This window comes from Fringilla coelebs, assembly GCF_963513975.1.
Source record: "Fringilla coelebs genome assembly, chromosome: 16".
NCBI classification, from domain to species: Eukaryota; Metazoa; Chordata; class Aves; order Passeriformes; family Fringillidae; genus Fringilla; species Fringilla coelebs.
In genome coordinates, this window is record NC_140042.1 from 12,701,947 (window position 1) to 12,714,912 (window position 12,966).

Consider the following 12,966-nt stretch of genomic DNA (forward strand, 5'->3'; position numbering starts at 1 on the left):
ATTCAAATAACTGAAAGAGTTGTCTGCCTATAATGTACTTTAATGGTTTTTCCAGTCTTGGACTTAAAACATGAGACCATCCTCAGAGGCAGCAGGAACACAGAAGGGCATCTACAAAACCTCCCAGGTTTGCTCCTGGAGACACTACCAACAACAAGGAGCACACATGGTTTGAAAGCATTTCCCTTCCCACCAGCCCTGCCTGGGAAAGCAGCTGGCTTGCAGCATCATTGGTATTGCTTACTATAAAATATGGAATTTCTTCTACCATTAATAAAAAATTAAAAAAATAGGAGGATTGGGTAGCTAAGTATCAAAGCTGAGTGAAACTGCATCCCACATTACAGGGCCCTGAGATGAGGTTTACCTGAAAGTCAAGGCACTGATTTTCTCCCTAAACAGATCAATAAATCATTTTGGAATCTAAAATTATATTATCAGATTCAGTTCAATAGAAAATGGCTTTCAAGGAAACCACTGCCACTTTAAAAGATTTAAGTAGTATTCTTTCATCATAATTCAACAAATACCTTTTTTAAAGCCACTGAATAACATAAATGCTGATTCCTGTCTTTAAATTTCCCATTATGTATTTCTAGATACACAATTTCTGTACACAAAAAAACCATAACCAAGAGCCACACACCAGATCCATAAATACATTTCTAATGCCACACATCAGAGGAGCTGGCTTAACTGGATTGTGTCAGTTAAATCCCCTGTCCAACAACAATCACCTTCAGATGTTCATGAAAGAATACAAGCACCAGTGTTGCCCACAGTAATCTGCCAAGAGGGATATCCTGCATTTTGTTGAGTGAGAAATACCAGACACTAACTTAGACAATTATTCCTAACTTGCATTTATTTCTTTTGTATCTGAACCAGTGGAAAAGCTGTTGAACAGCACAGAAAGAGCCATGCTTTTCATGAGCCATTGACTCCACAATCCCTGCCTTATGAGTCATATCACTACAACATCAATATCCAAATCAATATCAATGATAATTCCAATTTACCCATTTCACTCCTCTGTCCCTCCTTTCCCAAGGGAAAGGCTGCACCATGCATTCCCTGTCTCCCCTCTGACCATTCCTTCCACCTTCCCTGGACCACACCTCTGTGGGACTCCGGGGAACCAAAATTTGTGTGCAGCAGCACATGTGAAACCAGCTCCAGCAGAAACATTTTCTGTGTTCAGTGCCTCCTCTCAAAGTGGCTAAATATTCAATTTGCTTTTTCTGACAGCTGTCAAGCATGGAACTAATGCTGCTGAGAACTCCATCTGATGCTTCCAAAAAAACCCTTCTGAGCAATAATAGTCACGCACGCCCTCATCAAGGAAAGATTTCCATCTATTATCAAATTCTCCAAGTGAATTTTATTCTGGCACTTAATCCTTCAGCTTTCTGCACTTTCCCTGTCAGTTGTAGTTCTGCCTGCTTGGAGCAATCCTGTCTCAACAGAAATATGTGATATTATTTGTCCCTTTAACAAGCTGAACAGTGAAGATTCTCATGTACTTTCCTCTATCAATCCCCTTTGCTGTAAAAAATATTTTAAAAAATCAAAAATTAAAAAATCAAAAAGCAATAAAAAAAAATTATTCATTCCAGTGGATTCTGGCAGACCCAGTGAATTCATTACACTTCAGCCTCCTGGTTTATGGATGTGCCCCTAAAATCTCCCCATCCCTTCTCTCTGTGCTGAGATGCAGATCCCAATTTCCAGTCCCCACCACCCAGGTGTGTCTAAGGCTGCTGCTCTCCTCTGGGTCTGGCTGCATTTCCCCCGCCCTCTTTGTCTTCCCAGTGAATCCCTCTCCTCCTTCCTCAGCATAACCTGTATCTGCTATCTGCACCATGTGTCCTTTTATCAGCAGTGACTCTATCTCCATGCACAGGGCTGGGAGATCTTGATTCCATTCTATGTGATTCCTTGAATAACTGGGTCATCAAGTGGGTTTTGCCTTCCAGTCCAACCTTCCTGCAGTGCTCCCACTGCTATTGCAGTTTAAGCAGATAATCTCCCCTCCCTAAAGAGCAGATCTTTGTATGAGAACCTTCCCAGCTTTGCTGCAGAGAACACTAGTCCTTGGAATTTTGGAATTGGGCTTATTTTCAGGTTAGAATATTCTCAGGTGGCATTTTCATACATTTTAGGGCTTTTATTCTTTCCATCCTGCACTATTAGCAATGGAAGAATTACGCAGTTTTTCTCCTCTCTGCTCCTTCAGCACTGAACCCAGAGAGCCCATAAAGGAAGGGAGAAAATCTCCCCCTGGAATGCAGCATGAATCCAGGCAGGACTTCATCCCCAAATCTGAGGGAAGCAGGAGAAACATCCCACAAGGGGGAGAAGTGGGATGGAACAGAAAGAAGAGGAAGAGGAGCGTGCCTGGGACAGACTGATGAAATCTCCAGAGGGTGCAGGCAAAACAGAGCTTGGGATAATTTTCCCACATTGAACATTAAAAAGGTCTCCCAAGAAACCACAGAGGCAGAGTTTGGATACCAGGAAGGAGCAGTAGTGAGGGGGATGTTTACAAGGAACTGCATTTGGGACCAGTGTTCTGGAAGAAATAATTTATTGACATCTGGAGACAGAGCCACAGTCAATTTAAATGTGGGCCATTTTCTTTAAGAATATGAATCATGAAAAAGTTGTCTCCTATTACATCAAAGAGTCTTTCAGGGAAAACTAGATGATGATACAAATACCTCTGAACCTACTGAGGATCAGTCTGTTCCATTTAACTGCACTTCAGTTGGTACAACATACTTTCAGCATTTCAACAAGTGAGCTGCAGAGCTGCTTTAAAAGTACTCTCTGCAGAATGTTCCTGTTCTCTCCCTCTGGTACCCAACAAAGCTGAGGAAAAACCCAACTCTAATGTTATTCATCAAGTTATGCAAATGCAGGCTTCCTGTGGTAGTTAAACAGCAGGTCTAAACAAGTATTTTTTATCCACAACTTGTCCAACACAGAGTGTGCTGTTCTGAGCATACCTGTAGCTTTTAAATCTAAATACCCTCCTGAAAAAATTCCTTAAATAAACATTCCTGAGTCAGTCACAGGAACTTGTATTGAGCTGCCATAAAATCACTTGTGTACTATCTGCTTTCATTAGTTGCAGTGGGTTTATTGTCCTCTTAGCTCCCACCACTGTTTTATTGCTCCAGGTGAGTGTTATTTGAAGCCTAATGATTCATGCATTCAGAATTCCTGCCCTGAATGACAAAGACACCTCCAGGAAGCTGATTCTGCCCTGACCCATCCAGCTCCCATTGTCAGATTATCCAACAGTTTTAGCAGAACTGCTCCCTCAAAGTGTGACCAGAGCACACAGAGGAGTAGAGCCCAGTCCCAGAGATGGGGCTTCTGCCACTTCATCATTTCCCCTCTGCTTTGGATTGAATCCCCTGCAGATTTTGCTATTTACATGAGATTTTTGCATAACTCTCTTTCACATTTTTTTGCTGCTAGGTTTCATCCATGGTGCTCCTGCCTCCTGCATGCTTTTCTTTACAGCTCCCTGTTGCACTGCTAGTGACCGAGGTGCAAAAAGCTTGTCAGACAAAACAAGGCCTATTGCCTGCAGGAAAAAACTAGGAACCAGAAAATACAAACATTTGGAAACCATAACTCATGCTGAAACTTTCTTTTGGGTTTCAAGGAATCTGAGTGGCAAAGAAATTGATTTGTTCTTCAATATCCTAACCCGGCTTACACAAAAGACAGAAAACCATCTTAAATTATTTTGTCTCTGCAATTTCTATTACTCGTAGGCTGTGCGGATCTAAAAATCAATAGCACACAACATCTTGGTCTTGATAAAAACATAATTTGTGAAGGATTTCAGATCAATTTTTTTCTCAGTGTAGGCCCAATGTATATTTTTTTTTTTTATATGTGTCATTTAGCTGTGTAAACTATCCTTCAAGATAAGGGAAAAAAACCACCACAACAACAAACTCAAACAAACAAAACCACTCTGCCAGTGCTTCTCTTTTCTAGATGTGCTCATGAAAGTTCCTCTGGTGTGGAAATGAGGAAAGCAGAAACTTCACAGTGAAGAAAACCAGGAGTATTGTCGGTGTGGCAGGGGTAGGACCAATTTCCATCACAGAAATGCAGGTACAGCCCATGTGGGGCTGTATTTTGGATGTGTGACTAAAGCAGGGCTGATAAGGGTGTTATTGTTATTGCCAGGCTGTGGCTGAGCAGTGTTTGCACAGCATCAAGGTTGTCTTTATTTTTTATTTTTCTTTTCTCTTCTTTTTCCTTACTTTACCTCCTCAACCGGTGAGCTGGGGCTGCACAAGAATTTAGGAGGGGACACAGCCCTCCCTCTGCACACACAGCCAAGAACTCTGCTCTTGACCCACCTGGCACACACAGCCAAGAACTCTGCTCTTGACCCACCTGGCACACACAGCCAAGAACTCTGCTCTTGACCCACCTGCCCAAAGTTGCCCTGATTAGGTTTTTTGGTAGGTCACAGACAAACTGCTCTCCTTAATGCATTAACAGGTGGAAACATATTTCAGCAGTATAAAAGACAGAGGGTTAACTCCTTGGTGAGAAACCCCACACTGCTGAACCCCAGTGGTAAGTTCTAGAATGTCATCTTAGCACGAATCCTGATGTCATTATAGTGCAAGGATTTAGTGCCACCAGGGCTTCATACCTCCTCAATGTTTCTCACAAGCAGCTCCTCCATGCACTGCCTGGTCCTTGCAGCATCATCTGACTCCTCTCACTCCAGATCCCACCAATCCACTCTTTTATACCACTTGTTCTTATTGGCTACAGGTGTGGCTTGTTAAGTTCAGACCTGCTTCTAATCTTTAGTAATTGGTCCAGCTGCAACTCGTTGGGGGATAAGATCACCTTCTACACCACCTTCATTTACCCATACCATATTCCCTACAATCCCCCCTTTTTCTTTTAATCATAGAGCTGCAGCATTTCTGGAAGTACCCATTCAAATAAATTAACACCATGACATATCTGTACATTTCATTTTGAACTAAGAGTTACACAAGTGTTCAAACAGCATGTCACAGCACAAATATATATATATTTCTAAATGTTAGTTCAGTTCCACAGCTTTCCCCAGTTTACAAAGCACCCATCTCCAAGGCCTTTTACACTCACATTCAACAAACACCAATAGCTGTAATTGATATGTTTTGCCAATAATTTAGTATTCAAACCTACAGGGTTATATGGTCAAGTACCGAACCCACAAGTCGTTCCAAATCCATTGGTAAGTATAGTTTAGTCCCAAATCCACAGGGAAATATAGTTGAGTCCCAAATCCATGATGAAATAAAATTTAGTCCTGAATCACGTCGGGGATCACCATTTGTCACCTTAGACACCATGAGTTCTATCATCATTACAGTGCAAGGATTTTGTATCCCCAGACCCTCATACCTCCTCGATGTTTCTCACAAGCAGCTCCTCCATGCACTGCCTGTTCCTGGTCCTTGCAGCATCATCTGACTCCTCTCACTCCACACCAATCCCTTCTTTTATACCACTTGCTTGTTCTTATTGGCTACAGGTGTGGCTTGTTAAGATCAGGCCTGCTCCTAATCTTTAGTAATTGGTCCAGCTGCAACTCATTGGGGATAAGATCACCTTCTACACCACCTTCATTTACCCATACTCTATTCCCCTGCACTAGAATGCTCCACAGTGCACTGAGCTCCTAGGGAGCTCTGCACAGCCAGAGCAGCTCTGGGAGGAGCACCTCAGTTTCTGATATTAAACACTCCTGAAGGAAAAGTAAATGCTGCCAGATACAAATCTACTTTGCCAAACTGATGTTGTTTCACCTGTTTAAGTTTCTCAAACGATGTAGCACGAGGACAAACTTTTCATTTTATATCAACAGATCTTTCTTACTCCCCAGAGCTCTCCTTCCTCCCTGGAGATGCATTTTCCAACTGCCACCCCATACCCAAAATTGAAAGACCTACCAGCTACATGATTACTAACACATCTTCCAGGAGAAATAAAAATTCCCACAAATGCTGTTGTTCATTGGTTGTGCCTGTGTTACACAGGAATTACACCACAACACAGACCTGTCAACTCAAATGTAATGCTGGCACAAAAAGGAAATGAAATTTTCCCCGCCTCTAAATTCCTGCAACCCAGTGCTGCTGTTCGTTCCCGTGAGCAGTGAAGACATTCCCCCACTGGGACAGGACCAGGCTGTGCCCAGGGATGCTCAGCAGGACCTCAGAACAGGATAAAGAGCCATTTCTAGGGCATTAGATGGGCTCTGGGTGCTCTGTGTGCAGGGACAGGGATTCCCCACTGACCACAGCACTGAGGGACCTCACTGGGACCCTGGGGGAATTTCACTGTGACCCTGGGGGACCTCACTGGGACCCTGGGGGACCTCACTCAGACTTCTGCATGCCCACACTGACCCCTGAGTGCCCACACTCAGTGTTTTTTGCCAGCAGCACACCCCAAAAGCCAGAGCAGCCTGGCCAGGTTTAAAATTTGCTGTGCTGAATGCCCAAGCGCCGGTCGTGGCTGCACCTCCACCCTGCATAATTAAAAAAATAAAAAAGTTTCAGAAGTCTGTAAGCTCTTCAAAGAAAAGGGGATCAAGTGTATATCTTCATTAAAGGATGGGGACACCCTTGGCATGACCCAGCTCATCAGCAGGAGTGTCATATTTCAATTAGCTCTGCCCTGTGCTGATAGCACTTTGCATATCACACGCTTTCCATGCACATTTAATAACCGCAGGATTTTCTTAAGGAAAAATTTCAAATGTTACGAGACAGGAAGGAGCATGAAATTATAAGGTCTTTTTCACTGTAAAATGAAAAAATCATTAAGAATAAAAGTTACTGGATTAGAGGCAGAGCAGAGGAAAGATGGCCCAAGAACGTGGGCAATGATTTGGGATTTGAGAAAGATGAATTCAAATCCTAGCTCTGCTGTAGTCCTTCTCCTGGCACATCACTCAGGCTGCTCAATTTTCTGGCTTCTCCTTCTGTAATAAAGAGATAATAGCACATACTAATCTCACAGGAATATTGGGGCTTGATATCTCCTAAATGCCACGGAGCTGTGGAAATGAACTTGATCAAAACCCCCTTAATGCTGCAATCTGGAGAACATCCAGAGTGCAAACAATTGCCAGTGAGACTATTTTGGCTTGTTTACATGCATGTGGAAATTTTCATAAAGCCTGAGTAAGAAAATGTCTGCACTGTGATGTTTGTGAAGGAAGAATCTCAGTGGTGACAGAAAACAGGCTGTAAATTCACAGTAAATTCACAGGCCCAGGCCAGGCTGCATTTCACCCCTAAGGTTTTTACTTGGTTAACTCCAAACAGCACTTGGAAAGATGGAGAATTTAGAAAGTTCACAGAAGAACCCATCAGAAAGAAATAGGCACTGAATTCTTAAAAGAGAAGAAGGAGAAATTAGGAAATTGTTACAATATTTCCTTACATTACATTTGCGTACAGCCAAGGGAAAATTACAATGCTAATTCTAGTTACAGAGTTGTCATTTGTGATAATCTACAGTGACATTTCAAAAAAATTTTAAAAAACCCCTCGTGTTAGGAGTCTGGCTCTTGTTTTCAAGATGTCCTATTGAATTTCAGTGAGCCTTATGCTCCTGAATCTGCTCTGAGAGAGTAACTTTAGCTGCCCCCATAGATACAGAAATCACCTGCAGCAGTGATAAAGCACAATCTGAACAAGGACAGCTCCTTTATTTCAGTGGGAAGATCATGGTTTCAGAGAGCTGAGCAGCAGAACCACCAGTAAATCACAAGCAGACCACTGATACTCTGGTTTGTAGCCCTTTTACCATCCAGGAAATGAGAAATTATAGCAGTGGTTTAACAGTGCCTCCTATAAACCTGCTCCCACATAACTGCTCCTTCATCCAAAAAAATGGTGATTTTACTCATAAAAACTTCACATTAATGACAGCAAGAAAAAAACCCACAACATTTTCTTCCCCAGTGGTAAATGAAACCTCAGAACATGCAGACTTAAGAAACCCCAAGCCCACCACATTAAACAAAAGAAGTATATTTAGCTCCCTAAACAGGAAAGCACATATCTAGTGAAACATATCTAACTCGTGGAAAAGCAATATTTCAAATCAGCCACCTAACACTGAATTACCTCGCAGCAGCACTAGGAAAAAAAAAATAAAAAAAGATAAATCCAACCCAGGTCAGGCTCAGCTACCCTAGTTAGGCTTTTTCTGAAGCAAAAACATCCATGAGAATATTCTGCTGCTCATCATTAGGAGTGGGTAAATGCCTCGCTGCTCCTGGTCCTTAATGAATTCCTACAATAACTGTTGAAGATATTTGAAGATATTGCAAAACAACAATGAATAATATGACAGTGGAGCAGATCCTAACAACTAAACAGTTCCCCATCCTAGCTGAGATAAAGTAATGGAGCAGAACTTAGTGCATCATTTACGTTGTCTAACTACCATTCTTCATCCCTTTTTTACTGTAATTTGCACATATCAGTAATTCAAAGTGCTGCAATTTAAAAAATATTCAACTCTCTAGACTAATACTCTCATTCAGACTGCATCAGAATAGAGAGAGATGAATAAAAAAGAATACCATCATTATTTTTTTTTCTTCTATATTTTTTAGAATAAAGTTATAATATTGGGTTTCTTTCTAAGAGAATTGTGGTATTTTATAATAGATGTCTTTCACAATTATTTTTTCTCCATGCCTCTCAGGTAGAAAACCCTAGATCACACTCAACTCCTCAGACTCCTCCATGGCATGCCCTGATATTTTGGAAAATAGATTTATTGTTTTAACAATTTTTCACTATGTGTTTAATGAGGGGGGAAAAAGGACTCATAATGCCCTATAATATTTTCAATGCGATTACAGCTATTTCTCCCCTATTTTGTTCTGCATGTTTACAATTCAAAGGAAAACACAGCTCACTCTAAAATTAGAGAAGAGGGGTTTAAATTCCTTTTTTTTTATAAGCCCTTCCTGCAGGTGCCTCTGCATCACCACCACATTGCTCTGCAAGGTAAGACTGGAGAGCAAAAGCCTTTAAGATAAATATCTTTATATCCAGCAGGGTTTAAAACATGGATAACCATGGTAGAGCTTCCAAAGGATGAAGCTGTCAAATTAACATGAAACAGCACCCCTGGCTCATCCTTTCTCTGCTACTTTAAAATCTCCTAGTCAAGGAAAGGTGTTACTAATAAACAAGATCACTTAATTACAGTAGGTTTATCAAATTATGGAACAGCTGTTGCTGCATGCACAACCTGAAGAGTCAGAAAAAAACAACAGAATGGGAAAGAATTGTAGAAACTTTCTGCCAAACACCAAAACACTTCTGATTTCTTTTCTTTTTTCAGATAACTCTGGTGCAATACCGAAGGGAAATGTCTTGTTTGCAGTGTCAGGCAAGGGAGGTGTGCAGGGAGGGCAGAGCACAGCAATCCATCTTTCAGAATGAGCTCAGAGAAATGCAGCCCATCCCCTGTGAGCTGAGCCCCCCTGCCCTGCCAGCACTCCCAGACCAGTCCCAGCTCCTGGGCTCCACTTTGGGCTGGGAGAGCACAGCCAGGGCAGGGTGCTGCTCCCAGCACTGCCCTCTCAGCACCCCCACCTCAGGGAATCCCACTTTCTCCCCAGGCAATGGGGAAACCTCTCCACGCCAGGGAAGGAGTGAAGACTCTGCTTTATCTGGGTTTCATTTCTGCTGCAGACCCCCTGCCAGTCACTATTTGTCCTTGATTTCCCACTGTATATTTGGAACAATTCTATCTCCTCTGCCTGTCATGTTTATTTGCAGTGGTTTTCTGGAGCTGTCTTCTATTGCTTTGTTTACTGGTTTGCTCAATGTGCTGCAGCTTTGCTGGAGCACTGGAGGCATTACTGCACCATTAACAGAAGGTCAAACTCCCAAATCCATAGGCTGTGAAACTGAATTTTTAAAATCCAGGATTTATCTAGATTTAACCAGACTTACCTCAATCAAAATGAAACAGGAAAACACTGCAAAGCAACTCTAGCTAGGAATTGCACTGAAATTCAACCCTGAATACAAAATTCGATTATTACCAGAGATTTTGAGAAGGAGCAGATTTTCATTTCAACACACACAACTCCAACACCTCAACACCTGTGTGCTGGACTGCAATTTCTGGTTTGAAATGTTTTTTTTCAGGCAGGGATGGGGACAGAGCATTTCAGCAGCGTGGTAGCTGTGCCCCACATCCCGGGGGTGAGGAGGGCATCCCGCCCAGGCAGATGGAGCTGCCAGGAGCCAGCTCCCATCCCCAGCTGTTTCCAGGCAACACCCGGGGCTGGGGCTGAGCCTGCTGACACAGGGACCCCTCAGCTGATGGAGAGTCCTGCTGCTGGGTGATGGGTGCCAGGAAAATCATCAACAAATGATGCACGTGGAGGTTTGGGAGCGTTAAACCTTCCTCAGGTTCTGAAGGAGCGTTTTCTTCTTCTTCCTTCTTGCAGGTGCCCAAACCTCTGCTTCAGCTTGTTGAGGGAAAAATTAATATCTTTTCCTAGAAACGAAATTTATAGCTACAGAGGCACTGTGTTCACAGCCAAATTAATGTGAGCTTCCTCAAAACATGCTGTGATTATCTCAGGGACTGCTCTCTCCCCTGGGCTGGAAACCCCAACCTCCTTCGTGCAATTTTTTACCAGAATTTTTCTAACAAAAGCTGTCAATTGCATCAAATTCTGCTAAGGGCTGTAAGGTTATTCTGTGCTAGAAAATACTGTTCGTGACAGAGGAAAAGCTAAAAGCAACAAGCATGCTGAGCACTACAGAATTGATTTAAATCTATCCTCAAGATGAACAGGCTTTTTTTTTTTCATCCAGTAAGCCAGGCAGCCCTTTTGAAATAATGAAATCTTATTTCAAAGACATTAGGAGGAAGATTGTGTTCAGTGCAGGAGAATAAATGCAAAACTCTTTTTTTTCTAGCAAGGACTGTGTGTCTAATTTTTTCAGTGACATAAAACTTTGTGTGTTGGGGCAGAACTCGGCTTCTCACATTAATACAGTGGAACAAAAAAGGGAACAGAGTCTATTATTTTGTCAATACCCATGTGCAACACAGAACAAAGAAGAGTGTAATTATAAATGCATATAAAGCAAAAATATATTCAGCCTGATGCAGAACAAGCCATGCTCATTATCTAATACAAAATATCTGAGAACTGGAGTTTATTTTAAGCAGAGGATTATTAAAAACTGTTTAAGTATAAAACAACAGAATTACCATGAATTACACAGTTTTGTCTGACACCTCTGCATTTACTATAGGTATAGAAAGCTATATCCTGCATAAAAAGTGCTTAATCATTACTGGTTTTATGTATGTGCTACAAAGAAAAAGTTTAGTAAAGAATAAAGTCCAAGTGTGAACAAGCAACAAGTGGTTTGGATTTGAAAGCCTCTTCTCAGAAAGGGAAAAGGCAAAAAAAATTAACCAGCACAAATACTTTTTTTCACATGTCCTATAAATTCATTATATTCCCTATTCTGACTTTACAGAGAGCATTTTCTAAAGGACAGCATGATGAATTAATTATCCAGAGCTGTTCTGAGGGCAAAAAGTGTCTGTGAGTAATCTGTACACAAAGTAATCAGCCAAAGGTGACACAAACGCGACAGTGACACAACCCAAACGTGCACAGGGGAAACACAAGAGAAAATCACTGTAACCTGCAGCCAGAACCAGGGAAGATCCTTTCCTAAGGATGTCACTGCTCACTGGAGACTAAAAGCCCCCAGACCCTTTATTGTGCTCTATTAGCCTGGTGATGCAGCAAGCTGGAGAGTCCCAGGGATTTCTGCATTAATTCTGAGAGCACAGGAGAGTTTTGGGAAAATCAACAGGCAAAAAAAACCCCCAGGGACTTACTGAGAGGAGGCTCTGCTCATGGAAACAATAGGCACCACTCGCATGGGGCTTCTGTGGAGTTTCCTGGGGAGAGAAAATCACATTATTATTGGGAATGAGGGATTCAGGGCAGCTCCTGCTTGTGCTCTGCCCTCACAGAAAGATCCAGCAAAGAATACAATTGCTAATGCACTGCTTGGGCTGTCACTGCACACACTGTTGGGTCAGAAATGTGTCTTTACTGTAGTACAAAGCCAAACTGCAAAATCTGGTTATCGATTCACAAGCGTGACTTTAATATTTCTTACACATTCCATAGACAGTTAATGGGTTCAGACAGCTTGCAATGCATTTGAAACCAAAAATCTATGTTTTCATTGCAAATTTACCTACTAAAATAGACATTATTAAGCTCTAACTGTAAATTTCCCCCAGCACAGGTTTCTGTTTCAATAGGAACACACCACTGTAATTTGCTTTTTGTGTATCCTTCAATTGAAAATTTGCAGCATTTTTGCAAAAGAAAAAATTGTCATAAAATGCATAACCAAAAGGGGGGGGGCATTCAGAATATACTTTACAAGCACATATTTGGGAATTCCAATAGGGTAACACCCTATTCCATGCCATTCCTTCTTATTAATGAGCAGCTGTGACATGTAACACTTTACTGAATTATTCACTGAATTCTAGTAGGTGCAGTAAGCTCAGCCAGGTTTTACCTAACACACTCTCCCTACAGGCATCTTTAATTTCCATGTGCAAGTGGCAATATGGACTCTTTGATACAGATGCTCTTGAAAATAGAGTTTTTGTCCATATTTTGAGTCTCCAAAGATAATACACACTTAGGTCAGAGTATAATCAAATCATTATGTGAGTAAATTTAAGATATTTTTTATCCATCTCAGTAAAATTCCTAACAGTAAACATATTGGGTATTTTTTCACAAAATATCCTGCCCCTTTATATGTGGCTTCATTTTAACAAAAATAAATAAATAAATAAATAAATTAAATACAAAATTAAAAA

At 41.5% G+C, this 12,966-nt stretch overlaps 1 protein-coding gene across 2 annotated transcripts in view; it reads right to left on the reverse strand.

Annotated features, from left to right (window-relative positions):
- Positions 1-12,966, reverse strand: part of RBFOX1 (RNA binding fox-1 homolog 1) — a gene marked incomplete at both ends in the record, with an annotated part of 1,149,754 nt that overhangs the window by 642,499 nt on the left and 494,289 nt on the right. For both annotated transcript variants that reach the window (XM_084216436.1, XM_084216434.1), the window contains one exon: positions 11,956-12,018. In XM_084216436.1, coding sequence (XP_084072562.1) covers positions 11,956-12,018 — 63 coding nt within the window. The remainder of the gene's footprint in view (positions 1-11,955; positions 12,019-12,966) is intronic.